Here is a 19,589-nt window from a genome sequence, read left to right as displayed (position 1 = left end):
AACATCTCAAGGAGACGGTCAAATCCGTGCTCTAATGTATTTCGGCTCTCCCGATAGTCACAGCTGCAGTGCATGTGACTTCTGATACCCGTTGTAATGAGAGGAACCGTGCTCTAAAGGGTGATGAAGGGGAAAAAGGGGAATCTGTATTCTGAACATTTGTGCTGATTGTCTTAAAATTATTGATTAGTTGAAGCAGGATGGTTAAAGCATTTCAGAGGGAAGATGCTTAGGAGACGGATACAGTTGGTGTTTTATTAATAATAGATAAGAATGCTTTGCTCTTCTGTAGTTATTTTAATCCCAAAAGCCTAAGTACTGTACTAGCATTATTTAATCCTCACCACATCCTTGGAAGATTTCTTTTATTACATGGTAGCAATTTTATGGACTATGTCTTGTACCCACCGTGAGGCAGATTTTCAGGCTTCATTTTTCATAGGTATGGCTGCAACTATCATGCTTGTAAATACCCCTTCAAAAATGCCAATACCAAGACAGTTCTGAATAAACAGCACTACCCAAAATGTAATTGGAGGTGAAAAAACTAAGATACAAATTAAACTTGAAAGGAAAGGCTTCACAAAAGAACAAAATATTTCCTCCAAGGCCGTATATGTTTCCATGTAAAGACAAAGAACTTTCAAGTCTGTACGTATGGCATCATTTGGTGACTTCTGCACCAGCAGGATCCCAAAGGAGGGGTTTATGTACTTTGCCACATTGTGAGTCAGTCAATATTCCCCAGCAGACTTTCTCCTTACACTCTCATTGCCAGGCACAACCTCCTCGCCAACACAGAGATACACCACCATTCCTCTTTCCAGACTTTGGCTTCTGTCATTGTTATTTGTGAAGATGAACCGGAGGATTTGCTCATGCTTGTGGCCTCTTTCTCATGTCTTAACGGTGTGAGCATGCTTTCCTCTTAGCGTCTGACAAAGGCTCCACAGGCAGAGCTCCATATTTACTGTTCCAACCTTGACAGTCACAAGACAAGCACGTAGATCGTTATCTGGCACCCAGCTTTTCTTGGCTGTCCCTGCCTTCTTCCTGCCTGGCTGAGACAGCAGTTCAGTCTGTGCCTTTCAGTGTTGCTGCCCACTTCTGTTCCATTCAGTCATCTACTTTATTTTGCAGCCGTCCCCTGTAAAGCCACATTCACTTTGCTGCAGAACAAATACAGGGGACATCTGGTTAGTTGTGCAGATGGCCACTTTGCTGTAGGGTGCGGGTGCTGTAGGGTGCAGTTGTTAGTGTTTACGTCCACAACACCAATGAATCGGGTGATCCATTTGTAAGCATCATCCTCCAGTGCCTTAACTGTGGATACACGAATTCTGAGCAGTCTTGTCACAGAAGCTGTTAAGCTACAAGAGGTTTTCATTTTCCTGCAAACAAAGAACAAGTAAAAAGCTATGGAGCTTAACTCTCCAGTGTGTTACACAGTCGTACCATTGATTCCAGTAAAGTTCTATTTCATCTTAAACCCAATGTAATCAACTGGTATATCAGGTTTTTAACTCAGAAATCCTCTACATCCCACACATCTCAGGCAATCACCACAGCTGCTATGGGTCTCTATCACATAGATATTTCCATACCACAAAATAAAATACATTTCTGTTGCTTCAGCCAGAAAGTACTTTTTCTGTAGAACAGCTTATGGACTTACAGAAAACATTGCACGTCTATGACTAGTTACAGCATACGAGGTTCTTCCTCTAGCAATAATCACACAAATGCTGCAGGAATGAAATCCTCTTACTAAGTCTCCTATCTTTTTTCTTTTCCTTTTCCTTTTTCTCTCTTCATGGAGCAGCTGTCTTAATTCATTAGAGAACAGTTTCTTATAATTTGTCACAGTGTAATGAGCTAGTTACAAAATCAATCAATATTCCAGGTGAGAAATAGTAGGGTGCCAGAAGTTTATCCGATGACCCGTTCTGATAAAGCAGACAGGTGTATATATTTTAGCAGAACATGAGGGATGAGGTTAGAGATGATGATACTGTATTGTATAGAATCTCCCTCCTACAGTGTCCAAATCTCTTTGCTTTCTGATGAAACAATGCAGTATGGCATACACGTCAAATTTTGGGGCTGTGAAGCCTGTGGGGCTATTTTTAGAAAGGTAGAGAACTTGCTGAATGTTAAAGTATAGCTTTGTACCGAGATTTTATTTAAGATTTTATTTTATTTTAAGATTTTATTTTTATTTTATGATTTTATTTTATTTAAGGGTGAATACAATAGTAAATACAGATGCCAGTAGCTCTGTAAGCCACTGAGGAAATCTGTATTTCCGCATTTGAAAGCCCATATTTTCATCTTTTGTTGTTTTAATCCCTTTGGGAACCTCTCTGTAGTGAATAACATGGCATATATTAATATAGGCTTTTAAAATATATTTATATATAAGCAATAGGGAGAATGTGTGATACAACTGTTATTACTGATTTGTGGTTAAAAAGAAAAAATGTAACAATAAAACCCAGTGAAAAACAGAGGCAAAAAACTGGGTTAGGAAATTCCTAACAGAGCCCCTTTGAAATGTACTTAGAAGGGAAGTCCTGCCTGTGCTGGATGTGTCCAATAAACCTTCCTTCTCTTTTATTTTTTTGGCATTTGGACTACTAATGCTGCCAATAACCTGAGTGGTACAAAGGGACAGGAATCCTGTTACTCTTTTCTCAAGGGTAACAAGTCTTTCCTTTTACCCACACCTATGGAAAGTGACAGGTCAGTGTGAGGAGAGACACATTTTACTTACCCTGTAGGAAAAGCAGTGCCAGGCTGGTCAGGTTGTTTCTCACTCTTTCCAATTCTGAACAACCAGAACATGGAGAAAAGGCAGTATTGATACAGCACATCTGAAGCTTTCTGTTCACAGCAATCACCTTGCTCACTGCCGAACCTTTGGTGCGAGAGAGCCCTTTTCTCATCTCAGTTTGGACAGCTTTGCCAGGGATCTGCAGCCTTTTATTACAATCTCCTAATTGCTGAGGTTTTATAGTTAAGTAATTTAACTGTCTAGGGGTTCCTAGGCTCATTACCCTCCTGTTTTACCATCTGACACATTCACCACATACCTAAGAATATGTTACAGCTCTCCTTTCATGTCTTTCATCTGATTTCCATTAATGGGACTCAGAGATGTTTTAAATTGGCATAGCTTTGTGACCTTCAATGGAACTATCTTAACCAATATTCAGAACACACCCCAAGAAAAAAAGATGCACCTTTGTAAAACACAGGTCTTCACCCAAAACGCAGCTGCCTATTTGCATGTGAACTCCTGCAAAAGCAGAGTTCTGCCACATACCTGATAGGACAATTCTCAGAGCCTGGAGTCCAGCGAGTTGCACACTGAACTTGAATATTTTTCCTGACAGTAATTGCAATTGATTTTTCAAATCAACAGGGTAAAGTCATTCTGTCTTTGATGTAAAACACAGCCACATTTTCCACAAGAAAGGCCTTTTCCAGAGATGTGAAGCATTCTAGAGCCTAGTTGTTGCTGCTTGGGTAAGCTCTGTGGCAATTCTGTCTCTCAGAGGGTTATGTGCAGTTACTGCCTTTATTCTTTACATGACCTATCTGAGCAGAAAGAAGTGTTTGGAATAAGGGCAGCTATTTTGAACTTATGATGTGTTGGAGATGAGGGGAAACAGAGTGAGGGATAGAATTAGGTCACAACTTCAAGATGCCAACATTTTCCTCTTGATTTGCCTATTGCTTTTGTAAGGCAGGCTCTCACATTTACCACAGTGGAAGGAATAATATTTTCTCTGCACTCATTGGATCAAAGTACAAAGCAAATCCGGTGAAGTCATCAAAAATTTAATTTTCTGCATTTCTAGGAGAAAGTCTGGCTAAGAGGACAAACCAATCTTCTCAGCTATGTAATTAAGCATTTACTGTCAGGAGATAATAAACAATCAATCGAGGTTGGTTAAAGCATTTCTCAAGAGGAGTTTAGAACCTCACTGAAATGACAAACAGTGCAACACAAGCGTTTCTGTGATGAAGTCAGACCCAGGGCAGGAACAGCAATGGGATTGTTAACGATTAGTAGGAGAAGAAGTAGGATCACAAAGGCCACTTTTAAGGCTGAAGAGCTCAATTCAGTTCAGGCAATGTCCCGAGCCCACTGATTGCTCCCTTTAGAGAGCAAGTTTGCAATCTTCATTCCCTGTGCTCTTCAGAACTAGTAAGTGCATCCAAATAAGCCACTAGTAAAGTGTTATCACAAAATACCCTTCATTAAAACACTTTGGGAATTGTGGGAAAATAATATTATTGAAAAGCAATCTTAATAACTGTAAGACTATATTCAATTTGCTTGCAACCTTACAGCTTTGTCTTCAGAGGCTATGTGCACCCACGTCTCCTGTTCTCTACCACAGCAATCATGTGCACATGTGGATGTGGGTGGGCATGGGCGAGCAAACCGTGCTTCGGAAATGCAGCCCACGTTGGGCAAAATAAGAAATTAGCAATGACCTTGTGGCTAATGCTGATAGGATCTTTTCTATTATATTTTATCCCCTTTCAAAATTGCCATGGATTGTGAGCATTTATCTAACTGTATTGAGGATAAGGCCCACTTCCCAGCTGCAGTTAAAACAAGCTGTTCTTTCTACCTTTAGAGGGGATAACAAATTCACAACCACACCACTGTCTTCTCTTAAATTCTGAAGGCAATTAGAAGATGTAGGAAACCTTGCCATCAGATGTTTCTAATTTAATTCAATCCCATGTTATATTGAGCTCTACTTCAGTCTCAGCCTCAGGACCTAAATCGTTTGTATTAAAAATAACATAATAGCCACCCTTTTGTTTAATCAATGTTGACTGCTTTAGGCAGGCATTAGCAGATAATCTGACTACCAAATACACAGTGAGTTGGCATTTAGTTAATAACTGATGAGGAAAATTTGGAAAAGAATCAAGGGAGAAAAGAAAAAGAGAAAAAAATAAAAAAGAAAAAGAAAGCCTTACAAAGACTTACAACATTAGAGGAAATACTATGGAAAATTTATTTTTGCCAGTGACTGGTATTGGCACAGGCCTCAAAGATGCACAGCCAGTGGTCTCAGCCATGGGTGACAGGCTCAGCCCACAAGGGAGAGCACTGACAGGACTCCAAGCCAAATGAGGTCTATGGTAAAGCTAACATCATTTCCTCTTAGACTTATTTAAACTTACTAATGGGATTTATAGGTTAGACGCTTAGTGGTATAAGCTGGCATAACTCCACTGAGCTCTGACTGCATCGTCTCCACCCTTCTCTTTCTGTAAATGGAGGTGGACACTGTTTACCTGTGCACTAGCCCTTTTATGGGAAAATGACACTTCGTGTCCAGTGTTTTTCTGGGGCTTGTGTGCTCCCAGATTTTTGCCTTGATGTGTGGAGCTGTTTCTTCATTCAGATGGTTCAGCTGGTAAGAGAACCAAAGCACTTGGTGTTGTTCTCGGGGTGTTCCATGCACTCGCTACATCTGTGATTCAGCTTCGTGAAGTTCCCCTCTGTGCCTGGGGAACGTCCTGTTCGGGGACATGGATGGGCAGTGGCAGACTGCCTTGGGACAGGAGGCAGGTTCTGTCAAGGATGAGCTGATGCCTGGTACCTCAGAAAAGCCAGGCTTTCTGGCAGCCCTGACACAGAGCAGGAGCCAGGGCTGGCAAGAAAACCTCTGGTGTGTAACTTAATGCAAGCCATGCACTGAGCAGCGTGGAGCAGCTCTGCTATCACATCATACCAGCTTATGGGTAAGTCACTGGTCAGGCTCCCTGGCCAGTTCTCTGATCATCCTGGCCTGATTTATCTCACAATGCCCCAGTTCTCTGGAGCCTGGGAGCTGCCAGCTCTGATAGCATTTAACAGAGGCTGACAGGGACTTACTTTGAGGGGACTGTGCTGCATCCCTCTTTTTTCTTAAAATACTGTCCTGGAAACACGTCTGTGGTAGGTAGCTTATTGCCCACTATCATTTTCTCTGTAAATCTGCAATACTGTTGTAACAACAGCCCTTCTGGTCAGCCAGCAGCTCCAGAGGAGACTTGGACTGGTTATTTTCCACCCACGTCCCCTGTGTCTGCTCCTGATGCCTGAGTGATCATGCAGAATGGAGCCCAGGGCTGCTGCTCAGCAGATGGCACCTTTCCAGTGCATCAGTACTGGAGCGATAGCCAGCACAGTATGAGGCAACCCAAGCTGTTAGAGCCTGCCTTTCAACTAAAGCAGGAGAGCAAGCCGTGGCAGTTTGCTGTTCTGCAAGTTACCCAGTAGCAAAACGATGGTTTACACAGTGTCCTGACGTGTTCTACTATGCCCTTACTCTCTGCCTAAGCTCCCAGGGCTCTCACTGAAGCTCCACTCAGTGGATTTCACACCGATTTGGTAATGAGAGGTGCCACACACCATCTCAGAAGGGACCGCACTGTGCTATTCTTGGGAATAACATGAATTGTACGTGCTAATCACACAAGGGCTTTGAAGCTTGCAGTAGAGACTGCTTAAAGTCATCAGCATAATAATAGAGCAGATTTGGGACTTAAAGAGAAGAGGATGGTGAAGTGGCAGAGGGCACAAAGTTCTAGTCTGTCTGCATGACTGTTTGGGCTGAAATGGATGTCAGAGCAGCTTGATCTGCCACTTCGGTGCTATAGCTGAGAATTCCTTTCTTTTCAGAAGCTATGCAATCTTGTCACTTTCTTGTTCGTTTTGTGACAGATTTAAATTGATTGAGGCTCCCAAATCTTAGCGGACAGTTGTGAATCAATGGTGAATAGCGTGTGAGTAGAAATACTGTGGGAGATGGTTTAGCTGAATGAGCACTGAACCCTGGATCAGGATTCTTCCATCCTTTTCCCATTCAGCGCAAAACTCACATTGTATTCTTAGTGAGTGGGACAAAAGAAAACCTTTTTAATCATAGATAGGGAACAAAACTTCCATAACAATTACAAATTCTTCAGAGAAGACAGACAACTGTGTCCAAGAACTAGTCGTAGTACAACATTTCCAATTGCTGGTTTGCAGGAAGAAGTGATTAATCAAAAAGTGAAATCTTTTCAAGACTAGCATAAATTGCAGGAGATTGTAAAAGACTCCAGATGGATTTGAAAATTCTGAAATTTTGAAAATTTTGAAAATTTGAAAAAGCAGACAAAAACAGCAGAAAAATTTTGAGTTGAATAAACATGGTCTAATCCCTATTACCAAAAAATAAACCATGTGTTCTGGTGTGAACATCAACCAGGATTTTCAGAACACAAAGCTGTAGGCCTAGAAACGTCTGCCCAGGACAAGCAAATAGGGTACTGATCTGCTAGAGATAAAAATGTTCTGACATTTCTACAGAATGCCCATATCTTTACTCCCATTACCTCAGTTTGGGCCGTATCAGCTCACAGACAGACCAAAAAGGTCTCTCAGCAGTGCAGGCAGGGAGCAGGACTGTATGCTGAGGTTTCTATGGACAGAGACATTCAGAGAAGTCTTCAAGATGATACACAGAGGGAAATGCTTCATGCCACAGGGAAATGATTTGAGTGCTTCATTTCTGCAAACACGTCAGGAATGATCAAACTGCGGGTTTTATGAAGCAGGGATGGCATTGTAACATTTATAACTAATGCAATAAACAAATCGTCATGCGGTATCCCACAGCATCATCTGATATCCTGGTGCTCCTGCTTGTCTGAAGCCTAGTCAAACCCCATGTCTTGTGATGGCAGCTTCAACAATAACATCCATACAAACCCAAATACATGAGCTGGATTAATATTGCAGAGCATAAACCACCTTTTCGGTAATAAAATGGAGAAAGTTTAGATAGAGACAGGCTCCCCTGGACAGCAGAAGCTGCACGACTGGCTCCCCAGTTATGGGGTGTCCCTTTTCTTTTGGTGGTTGAGGTAGTGGCTGTTAACACAGGCAGACTACTAGCCCATCTCCAACAGTAACTTGATATAAATTTAGTGCCTATGTAGGAACTAGGATAATTTTACCATCTTGATTTAATTCTCCATTTTCTTTAAAAGAACATTTATGTCCTTTTGCATTTTGGATAGGTGCAAAGTTAGTAGTTTGCTTCTCACATATAAACTGCAGAGATTTCCTGTTAGTTTTCAAAGTTAACCTGCTGTTCATTGCAGTTAATCTAGGCCACTAAGAGTCCCGTGAAATCAGGAAAAACCCAGGATCTGACATTAGACCTATAACTGCCCCCAGCCCTTGGGACCTTTCTGTCTCTAAATGGCAGCATGCAGGGGAGCGGGGGCTCTCCCGACCCCAGGGTGTGAAGTCAGGTGCCTTAGAATAGAGCAGAGCAGCACAGAATAGAATAGAATAGTTCAGTTGGACCTACAATGATCATCGAATCCAACTGCCTGCCCTCTTCATGGCTAACCAAAAGTGACAGCGTATTAGTGAGGGCATTGTCCAAAGGCCTTGTGAACATTCACAGCCATGGGGCATCAACCACTTTGCTAGGAAGTTTGTTCCAGTGTTTCACCACCCTCATGGTAAAGATTTTTTCCTGATATTTACTCTGAACTTCGCCTGGCACAGCTCTGTGCTGTTCCCATGAGTCCTTTTGTTGGTTCCCAGGGAGCAGAGACTGGCATTGCCCCCTCTTCTTCCCCTCCTCAGGAAGCTGCAAGAGAGCACCAAGGTTACCTCTTAGTTTCATTTCCTTTCCTCCAGACTAGACAAACCACGCGTCCTCAGCCTCTCCTCACAGGACATGCCTTCTAGCCCTTTTGCCAGTGTTGTTGCCATCCCCTGGATGCCATCAAGTACCTTTGCATCCTCTTTACATTATGGAGCCTGGAACTGCACACAATATTCAAGGGAAGGCCTCACCAGCACTAAACACAGTGGGAGAATCCCCTCATGTGACTGGCTGGCTACGCTGTGTTTAATGCACCCCCAAAAGTGGTTTGCCCTCTTGGTGGCCAGGGCTCACTGCTGGCTCACGCGGAGCCTGCTGTCAACCAGCACCCCCAGATCCCTCTCTGCAGGGCTGCTCTCCGGTCACTCACCTCCCTGTCTGTACCTGTGTCTGGCATTACTCTGTCCTGGGGCAGAACACAGCATTTGCCTTTGCTGAATGTCACGCTGCTGCTGTCCGTCTAGAGCCCTCTGACTGGGGTGACACTAGGGGCACGGCACATCCCAGTACCTGTAAAACAGCAGGCGGCAGCTTGAGACAGCAGCTTCGTACGGGTCTGTTGAACACAGACTACAGTTAAGACTGGCTGATACTGAAAAAAATAGAGTGGTAAATACCTTGGCAATAAGCTTCTCCATTCCCATTTCTCACCTTTTTGGAGTCTAAGATGTAGCAGAGGATTTTGTGGCTTCACCTTAAATGATTGTGTTACTTCCAGCATCTGCTTTTGTATGTCTTGACTCTGCTAGCTGCAGTGTGACAAAATAACACCTTAATGACAGCAAAACAAAGAGGTCTCATTGGGGTGTGTGTGGTGTAAGAACAGGATATGCTGACAGAAAATGTTCACTAGCCGTAGTTTTTTGTTCTCTGGTTTAATACTCATAAATCTGCTTTGCACTCCTCCAGCTGCTCTCCCAGGGCTCCCTCAGTGCCTTGTTTTCCAGACAATAGATGCTGCTACTCACTTGACTTCTGTTCTCATCTAAAAGAGATGAGCTGATAGCAAGAATCCTGCCTCCATCTTCCAAGTGGCTGGGCTAAGCACTAGGCTGTGGCATTGCCTGCTGAGATAGCAGCAGCACTAGTAAGTGAAGTGCAGCAGATTTGAAGGCCAAACAGGTTGTTTTAATGCATGCCTTTCTCCACAGAGCTAGGAGTCTTAGCTCAGAATTGAACTGAGATGAGACTTTCCCTGCAGGATGGATTGCACAAAATGTTTAACTTGTGCCTTGTGAGCTGGCTGCTCCGATGTAATTCTGGTTGAGACCACTGCTGGGTAAGGAGGATGGCATGATTCATGTATGGCAGCACAGATGCTTACTAACTTGGCAAAACAGGCAGCCTGCATAGCATGAAGATTTTCTAGAAAATAAAGGTTTGCCATTTATAGGAAAAAAGCTTCTTAGGGCCTGATTACAATTAAGGTGAACTTCTGGGCAGGTGAAAAAACTGAAAATTCTTGCATCAGCCTAAACTAGGCATCTGCTAGCTTCACTTATATTCATGTCTGCCACAAGCTGAAATGAGCATGCCAGACTGTGACCACTTAAGGACACCCACCAGAGAGTTCGCACTGATATAACAAAATTCATTTCAAACAGATTTTAGTAAAGCTAGTAAAACTATCATGTCTTGTCAAGGTTGCAGTCTATTTTTGAGTATCTTTTCCCTCCAGCATGGTGATTGCCACTGACAAACGGCATAATCTGACTGTTTAGCTGAGTCCTTGGCACTTTGTTGAAGTGAGGAGGGATTACTCTGGCAGAGCCGAAATATTTATCAGGCTGTTAAATGTCTTGCATATTTACTGGTATCTCTGGAGTCAGTTAGCTTTGTATTTTTACAAAGGATGAGGACACCAGCTTTAGCTGGTTTTGAAAGGCTTTGAAACTGTGTCTGAGGAATAAATGTGAAAGACATGTAGTAGTTACACTAGACTAATTGTGATCCCACTGCAATTGATGGCATTACCTGTGCAAAGCCGTTGGAACCGTGGGAGGAATCGAGCCCTCAGGATGTTGGCTCTTTTAAAAGAGTAGTTACGAGCAGCACAATTGTCATGCAGAACCACAGCATTGCTCCAACGTATGCGGTGTTATCTGTTCTATGCTAATAAATTAGCATCTGCAGCTAGCATTGCTGCCTATCAAATCTGGGAACAAAATTGAGCTGTTTGATCTCACTACCACTGAAGTGTGTCTGCACGATCACGGAAGATGCGTATTATCCCATCTGTTTCTCACAGACCCTCCATCAGGCTGTATGCTTCAAGGTAACGGATCAGACAAAATGAATTCCGCTGCAGATGACTGCCTTGGAGGCATCCGACTTTGTCACAGCATATAAAAATTTCCCTCAGAGCCATTTTATTCCTTCACATCAGGCCATTTAAGCCCCGTCCACACTGGGGAAATGGCTAACTTTGGCTCAGCTCCTTTAGCGATAACAGGTGCCCCAGCGCGGACACGTGGCTGTCTTCATTTTCATTAATGTGTCAGGTCACCTCTCTCTAAGAAGGCTTTACCAGACAGTTGTTCAGTCAGCAGCAGTTGCTGGTGGAGTTTATTTTTTGGGCTGCCGCTGCTGCTTGTCAGCATGGAGCTGAACCAGAGCCAGCCATGGTGAGACTTCTGGGGAAAACACCATCAGAGGTGGCAGGCAGCTCTGTGTCCTGAGCCCTGGGCAGCGGGGATGCTTGACCACAGGTGCCGAGTGTCACTTGTCAACCAGAACTCCTATCTGTTGCACTCACACACTAGCTGCTGCTGCAAACCAGCCCACTTTTCTAGGAGGAAAACCTTTTTTTCTGGACTTGCCACGTGTGTTTTCCTCAGAAGTACAGATTTTAGGCAAATTTCCTATGAAGAAAAACACAAGCGAAAGTTTGAGTGTAATAAAACTAGTTTATTTACACAGTAACATGAATGCCACAGAGTACACAGCAAAGTACCACAGCAAACCAGAGTGTAACTGCCCCTGATCACAAAGGAAGGCTTGAAGTTTATATACTTACTTATATAAAAATGTGTAAATGTCAATATGAAGCACCAGATAAAGCAATGCAACCAGGAATTGCAAATACAAATTACCCACAAGAATGGAGTTGAAATTAAAGAAAAATAAATCCCTTATTCAAGGTCTTTTAAAGAAATCCCGTTTATAAAAGATCATCAATTTTGGAATCCCTAATTAAAAATAACTTCCCCCCCTTCTATTAAAAACAAGAATATATTCTTAAATGCTCAGCATAATTAAGTTTTAAAAGAAAAAAACCCAAGGATTTCAACTGCAAAACCTGCTATTACCAACAAGCCAAATGATAAAGAAACAGAGGTTAGTCAATTTTGAAAGTGTTCTTTATGAAATGACTAGATTCAAACTGACACAGCCCTAAATATATATTATATATACAATATATAATATATATATTTGCAAATGGGAAGGGGCAAAGAATATTTTTAGGATACAAAATTTCATATACATACATACATATATGAATGTGCCCACACACACTCATATATTCATGTATATATGTGAACATATATTTCTTCCACATAAAAAAAATTTCCATCCTTTTCTAAATCCCTGAAATTTTCCCCTTGGGTGTATGCAAAAAGTAATTTTTGCAATCTGAAGTTCAGTCCAAATTCTTAAATTCTGTAGAGTGGTAAAATGCTAATGTACAGGTAAGCTGAGTATTTCATTTCTGACTGGCAACTCTGCTTGATCTGAAAGCATTCTGTGGTTTCCAACTAAATGCTGAGTGGAGCACCAACGCAAGGAGGCTTATAGGAAATTATTTAAATTACATTCTACGTCTGTTCAAAACCACCATCCTTCTAATACTGCATCCAGGTGAATAGTAAAATCTATACAAATATCTATCAGAAATTCACTGCAACTCAGCAGCAGCAAAGACTCGTTCCTCCTTTTGGAGTTGAGGATCCCCTAAAGAAACGTCTCCTTAGTATTTCTTCTGAAAAGTATTTTTTGTGTGTTAGGAATCCAGATGATTGTTTACAGACTATTTCCACAGGCCTGTTATTAAAGAGGTATTTAAAATTCTATTCTGCGCTTCTTTGATGTTATCTTACTGCATAACTAAATCATCATCACATCTCTCTACACATGGACTGAAGGGCTCTGATCGTGCTCGAGGTTTTACAGGTGTTTTAGCAGAACCAACACTACCTTTGCAAAATCAGAGCTAAATAGATGGCCCAGTCATGCACCAAGTAACAGTTTAACAGTCATAGGCTGTTTCTATGGAGAAACAGACATTTTAATTCTTGTTTGGGGTAAAGGGGAAATGAAAGTGCATTAAAAGGTCTGATTCAGTTTCCATTGTATCCCTCATTAAAGTTGCAACTGATTTAAATAATAACAGGATTATTTAATTTATATTTACATATTAATTTGTTATTACAAACAAAAAAATATATTAATTTAGGTGGGGCTTCTCAGCACAAGAATTGAGAAACAGATACATTTCATTCAGCAGCAAATACTATTTTTACATACTAAAGTTAGGGCCCTACAGCGAGAAGCTGCTGAATGAATTCTCTAAGCAGCTGATTGCTAGGACACAACTGATTTATTTAAATAATACATTTTTCTCTCTAGTACGTTGGAATTCCCCTGTGTTAAAATGCCAAGATGATCCATTCATACCTTGTGGGTGCTGCTGGGATGTGTGGAGCATACAAGATTTAAGGTGGAGTATTTTTGTAAACGATATGTGCATTCTTGTCTGCAGGCCAGCAGCACAGTATCCTAGCTTGAGTTGTTGATTTAATCAGATCTGAATATTGAAAAGAGACCAGGCCTGTTTACTGGACATTCTTGAGGTTCCAGAACAAAATTCTGGATTCCCTCATTCCTGAAACTTTCTGGCTAAGGTTTTACTAATTGATTCTCTTTATCTCAGCTGGTTCTGCTTCTGCATACTGACTGGAGCAGATCTGAGGCCTGAAAGCTAATTAGTGATTAAGTAATTCCGATTTAAGAAATACAGAACAAACCCATTTTCCATAACATCTCAGGAGTATTTTTTTCAGAACTCTTCTTTTACTAGAGATTTGCATTTCACACCACAGTGCGGTGTGCAGCACATCCACTACTTACATCAGGAGCAGCACACCTTACCTCCTTCTGATTCCTCCTCTCCTAGAAGCCGAGCGCGTGCAGTAGATTGTCAAAGCATTAGACTTGTTTTGATGCAAGAGTCAGTCTGGACCAATTAACTTGGTATATTTTTCTCCCTGTGCAGATTACGTTCCAAACTTGAAAGCCCACAATTTCGGTGGTTATTCAGGTTTCTGCTGTACTACAAGCAATTTAAAGGAACCTGTTCAAATAACTGAAACTCCAGAAACAGATTTTATTGAAAAGGTCAGCTCAGTATTGTATGAAGTACAGCTTTTAATTTTTTCAAGTCTTTTGCATCTTAACGTAGGCAGTATTATTTATAGGGCTATTATGGGAAGAATAAGATTTCTACCAACTGACCAGCTTCATTTTAATTTTTTTTGACAAGGCACTAAATGTTGTGAATCCAATCACTGTGCTCTCTCTGTAACATTAGAGAGGTTTTTAATGGCTCTAACAGGATCAGAAACCACTCAACATAGTTCAAGCAAACATTTGATTTTCCAGAAATTAGTTTCCACTGGAAAAAACTTTAGAGTTCATGTTAAAAATATGTGAACGACAGCTTTTATTAATAGAAAAATATATATTTACAGTCAATACTGTTATCCGAGATTTGCAGCTCTTCCTATTTCTTGAGATCAACTGAAAGTGCGACACTGCTAAAAAGAAATCAACATCTGTGCACATAGTCACGGAAGTTAAAGCATGCACAGCCAGGGGTTTTGTTCCTGTCCTACACAGGATCCCAACTACAGAGCGGGTTTTTTTCCTTTTGCTTAGCAATTATGCTGTAGCATTCTTAGGATTTGTTTACAATCAGTTTAATGCATACATTCTCAGATATTTATGTGGCATAATCTGTTGCTAGGATGGAGGACTACCACAAACAGTTACAATCATCAGTTATGGGCACATCTGCAAAGTCAGCCGCTAGCTCCCCCGAGGAATACCTCAGGCCAGATTGTGTTTGACTTCTTTGATCATTCTTTCTTTTTTAAAGAAAACACACACAACATTACAAATTACTAAAGTTTACCCAGTGCTGCACAAGAAAGAGATTGGTAGTGAACATCTATCCATGCTTGATTATACTGCAGAGTTAAAATGAGTATTGGTTCATCACAAAAAACACTAACTGAAATTAGATAGCTAGAGATACGAAGGCTTTGGACCAGCTGCATTAAATATGTATGGTTGTAAAACATTCAAAATTCAACTTTACATGTGCGTGTTGACATGAAAGTGAGACTGAGAACACATGTCCGTAAACACGGAAACCTACCAGCCTCAGGGAACGAGCCCACTACAACGGCAAGTGGTCCAAGAACTGCTCATACAGCCTATATGAGCTAGGTGAGAAGTTGTGTGCGCACAGGCACTACGAAACAAACACAAAACCAGACTACAGAGAACAAGAAGCCCTACTCTTAGCTCAACACATTGTGACTAATAGCTAGCAGATAGTACGCGTGTGACTTGTCATGCTCAGTGTACTTAAGCTATGAGGGTATTGCCCTCCTGTCTCCAGAGAAAGCAAAGCTGCACTGAACACAAGCGTGATTCTTTTAAAGGTTCTACAAGCTGCTCAGCAGTAGTATAGAAACTTTCTTTCCTGATGTAGTGAAGTACCTCAACTACACACATTGCACTTGGGCTTTTAAAGCACTGTCCTCTTCCTCCCTTCCCTCCCCCCCCAGTCAATGCTGCCATCCTGACCTTCTTGCCAAAAAGTGAAAGAAAAAAATATATATCACATGAAAATATATTATCCTTATCCTTGCCTGATCCTTCACTGATACAGGTGAATCAAACACAAGAATAATCATCAGAAGTTTCAAAGTCTTTAGAAAGGTCACAGAGACTGTCTACATACTATGGCACAATCGATGTAGGCTTCTACACGCTATTCCGCTTAGCTCTGATAGATGCCAGAAAAGATTAATACAGAAATTTCAACCCCTCCAAGTGAATGGTGTGGATCCAGAGCTAGTTTCGCTGACCTTAAGCCTGCAGGACTGTTTGTTCAGTTTCCATGCATCTGGTCCAAACATGCATATGCTGTATAAAGTGGCTATTTGTTTCAAGGCTGAAGTGAATTGGTTCCTCACAGTTTTAACAATTAAAATGAAATATCAATCCATAAAAAGAACACATGGATATCTGTGCATTTATGTGCCGGGAAAGTAAAAGGAAGGGGCTGCAGATCTAGCATCAGGTAAAGGCTGGTGTGTAAAGTGAACACTGTAATGTACAGCTTTAAAAAATACATACAAGAATTGCACATAGATCCATAGAAGAGAAGCACAGGCTCATAACTAGGGCTGTCTGCTTTCCATCCCCTGGGTCAGAATATTCAGTATCGCCTTTTTCTTCTGCATCCAAATGAATTCTTCAGAGTGATTCAGGAAACAATTCAGAGCCTAGCAATACTGAGCAAAAATAATGTCTGTACAACTGCAGCGGTTCTGTAGGAAACATCCATTAGGCCAGGGAAGAAAGTCAGCAGCTGCCTCTAAAAGTGAAAAGCTCCTTCAGGTTGATTTTTTTTTTTTTTTAATTTTGTCTCTTTAATACTCAATTATTCCTGCTCTAGTCCAAAACCTGTCTGCAATGCTCTTTGAGCTATTTTGACAACATGCCATTTTTAGGGTGTTGTCTGTAGCAACACTAGAAAACACTAGTTACAGCAGACAGGAGACAGGCAGCCAAACACCACTGTGGGAAAAATGGATCACGATACTGTTAGTTGTGGCTGCCAAACTTAACAGCTCCCTCAATAATTAAACAACAGTGTTTTTGCCCCCTTGTTTTTACCCTTCAGAGAACTGTGTCTGCAGTAAAAGTGTTTCCATGTGGCCTGTGAGCTACACACAGACAAGCTCTAAGCATTTCTAACTCCTGCCAACATACCAGCAGAGCCAATTTCAGTCCCATTTTGCAATATGGCACAAGTGACAAGAGCAAAACAAAATAAAACAGAAAAGGTGGTTGTTATTTTCAACCCCAGTTCACAGCAGTGATTGTCAGAGAAGGTTATGTACATCTTATCCATTTCAAGTCAGGCTTTAGTGCCGTTTGCGATGGAAGGGGAATTTCAATTGCCCACTGTGTGTTGCATTTTTCTGGTATAAACAGAATTATAGCTACAGTACATCAACTGTCCAGACTGGCAAGTGTCACGTAGGGGAAATGGGAAAGACCAAGTGTGCATATTCTGCTTTTTAATGCAGAGGTCTTAAGCTAAGGATAATGGTCCAATTAAGGCAGCATGGTTGAAATCAAGGATCTGTGATTAGAAAGGATATGGGTAGGCAGCAAGTCAGGGACAGAGGAGGGAAGAGGACAGAACACAGATGCTTACTGTCCGCCAACATTGCTGCAATCAGCAGGATAACCATATCTGCAAGGAAAAAAGAAGGCATAAAATGTAACAGAAAGATCAGAAACCATTTGGTTGAGACCAAAGGGAAGAGGAGTCCAGCCCCACTGTAAGGGGTCTAAGGTGAGAGAAAATTTTGCCTGGGATGGGGATTGAAGGCAGTGGAGTGTTTTGTGGCACGGGGCAATGTGGGTCATTTATCTCCCATGTACAACTCCCATCTCTGCTAATGGTCACTGCTACTCACTACCAATGCTACATACAGAAATGACAGAAACTACCCAGAAGAGGAGGGCGATTTGTTTACTGCAGTGATAGAAATAGTGGTATCAAAGTTTGCTCTCCTTTTCATCCAGATATTAATCTAGTTACAAAGTGTCTGATACAAATGCAGTCGAGTGTATAAAATTAATCCCTAAGAGGCCTGGCAAAAAAGTAAAGTTTCTGCCACATTGGGTACGGGATGCAATTTCTCCAATCAGAACTTATTTGCTCAGAGTTGCTGGCTTTGATATCTAGGCCTTTGTTGAAACACTTGTTCAAAGTGTGAGCCCTAGCGCAGGTTAGAGTGTGGGCTGGGGTGGAGGTGCTTCACGAAAAGCAACAGGTTCTACAAACTAGTGCTGCTGCATGATTCTCACAATGCGATGAAGTGAGTCTATAGTGGCAAAAGCCAGATATTGACAACAAAGCCAGTCTTCCAGAATAACTCCACAGTCCCTGTCAAAGGACTTCTCTGCAAACTTGATCATCAGCAGCGTCCTTTTGATGTCCAGCCAGTTCTGAAGGACAGCATCTCTCCGAGCTGGGTTGGAAGATGTTCTCAGAGCATGAAATAAGTCCTCACGTGGACCCCAAAGCAAACACTGAAGGATTCCCTTGGCTTCTGATATCAGGATCCTCTCTGAAGGGTTGGGATTTAGCAGGCAGCTGGCGAGTTGTTGAAGCCCTTGAGAGTAGAGAGAACGGCAAGGGATCTTGGGGAGATCAGCACGAGTATATTCCTTCTCCTTCAGCTCTGGATTCTCATCAAAGGGATTGGGTAAGTGCAGCATTTCGTAGATAAGGATGCCAGTCTGGAATTCATCACACTTTTTGTACTGTGTGGCAGTGATGATTTCTGGAGCCAGGCGGGACTGATCCCTTAGGACCTCAGGATCCACCATATGACTCTTCTGCTTGGCCTGCGAGAAGTTGCTCACTATTAACCTGGCAGGGCAAGCCGTGTTGGGACTGGGCTCCACGGACTCAGAGCCCAGGGAGCTGCCTCCTGGTCTGGAATGAACCAGCAGCAGGTTCTCTAGCCGCAGATCACAGTGTGTGATATGATAAGGCTTCAGGTGTTCCAGCCCCAAACACAGCTGTAAAAGGAGGAGACAGACCTGCCTCTCATACAAATCTGGGCTTTTTGCATGGCGGGGTGCAGACTCTCGCACAAAGTCAGCCACAGTTAAGTACGGAACCTCCCGCGTGATGACTACGACACGGCTGCGAGGCTTGCTGATGGTCCCCTGATTACTTGAGTTGTCCTTCTGTGAAGCCTCTGTATTGGAAGAAGCATCTCTGTTCTTTTGCTCAGGTTCTTTCTCTTCTTCTTCTTGATCTTCTTCTTCTTCAACCTCTGGTGCATCAGGGTCCTCCCATGGAAGGAGGCGAACTGGGACTTCAGCAAGAAAATGGCCACAGTCCTGCTGGATGTTAAAGTTGATAGCCAGACTCTGCCGGATAGATAGGCTGTGATAATACTGCTGGGACTCCTTAGCTTTGCTCTTACAAATCTGGGGAAAGAAAATAAACAGAACAGATGTAACTCTTAATATGCAAGTTCTATATCCTGTTTTATTCAATGTACCCATAGTCCAAATACAAGGACCGAAACATTTTTTACTGAACTGACCTTGGCATGTGAACAGTTTTGCACTGGATTGGAACTGCAACTGCAGATCAATACATGCAAGCAGCTCTCCTGTGCATCTATTGGTCTACAGAAAATACTGCTCAGGCAGGTTCTGCTTTCAGTCAGAGGAGCAGTGACACAAGGTAACTTCACAAGGAAGCTTACTGCACAGTTACTTGTTTATCTGTATCATTTTATTTCCTGATCTTCTCTCAGATTTGTGTGAAGCTTGAAGAAAATAAGAATTATCAAGAGCAATAGGATATATAAAGAAATAAGCATAGAATATCGGAGGATATGATCAGATGATTGCACACGAGTGAACCAGCATGGCATAACAAGTTACCAGCTGTCAGCTGAGCTAAATGACTGGATGCATGCTCCTTGCCCACTGTAATTGGAAACTGAAATCTATTAGCTGAAGCAGCGTGGAGCTAACACCCATCATATCTTCAGTGAGGTACAGACAGGGGAA

General features: G+C 42.0%; 1 protein-coding gene and 1 long non-coding RNA gene across 8 annotated transcripts in view; both read right to left on the bottom strand.

Annotated features, from left to right (window-relative positions):
* Positions 1-229: 229 nt before the first annotated feature.
* LOC311442495 lies at positions 230-1,830 on the bottom strand. Its single transcript, XR_014696667.1, has 2 exons — positions 1,676-1,830; positions 230-1,391 (listed from the first exon to the last, which is right to left on the bottom strand). It is a non-coding gene; the product is annotated as an uncharacterized lncRNA (long non-coding RNA).
* Positions 1,831-11,570: 9,740 nt separating this feature from the next.
* The window catches only part of PEAK1 (pseudopodium enriched atypical kinase 1), a 118,733-nt gene continuing 110,714 nt past the window's right edge, over positions 11,571-19,589 (bottom strand). For all 7 annotated transcript variants that reach the window (XM_084532717.1, XM_084532714.1, XM_084532713.1 and 4 more), the window contains one exon: positions 11,571-18,995. In XM_084532717.1, the coding sequence (XP_084388843.1) occupies positions 17,835-18,995 (1,161 nt within the window). In that variant the 3' untranslated portion in view covers positions 11,571-17,834. The remainder of the gene's footprint in view (positions 18,996-19,589) is intronic.

Source organism: Aythya ferina, assembly GCF_964211825.1.
Source record: "Aythya ferina genome assembly, chromosome: 11".
NCBI lineage: Eukaryota > Metazoa > Chordata > Aves > Anseriformes > Anatidae > Aythya > Aythya ferina.
Note: the sequence above shows the minus strand (reverse complement) of the source record. Positions and strands in the feature narration are given on the sequence as shown.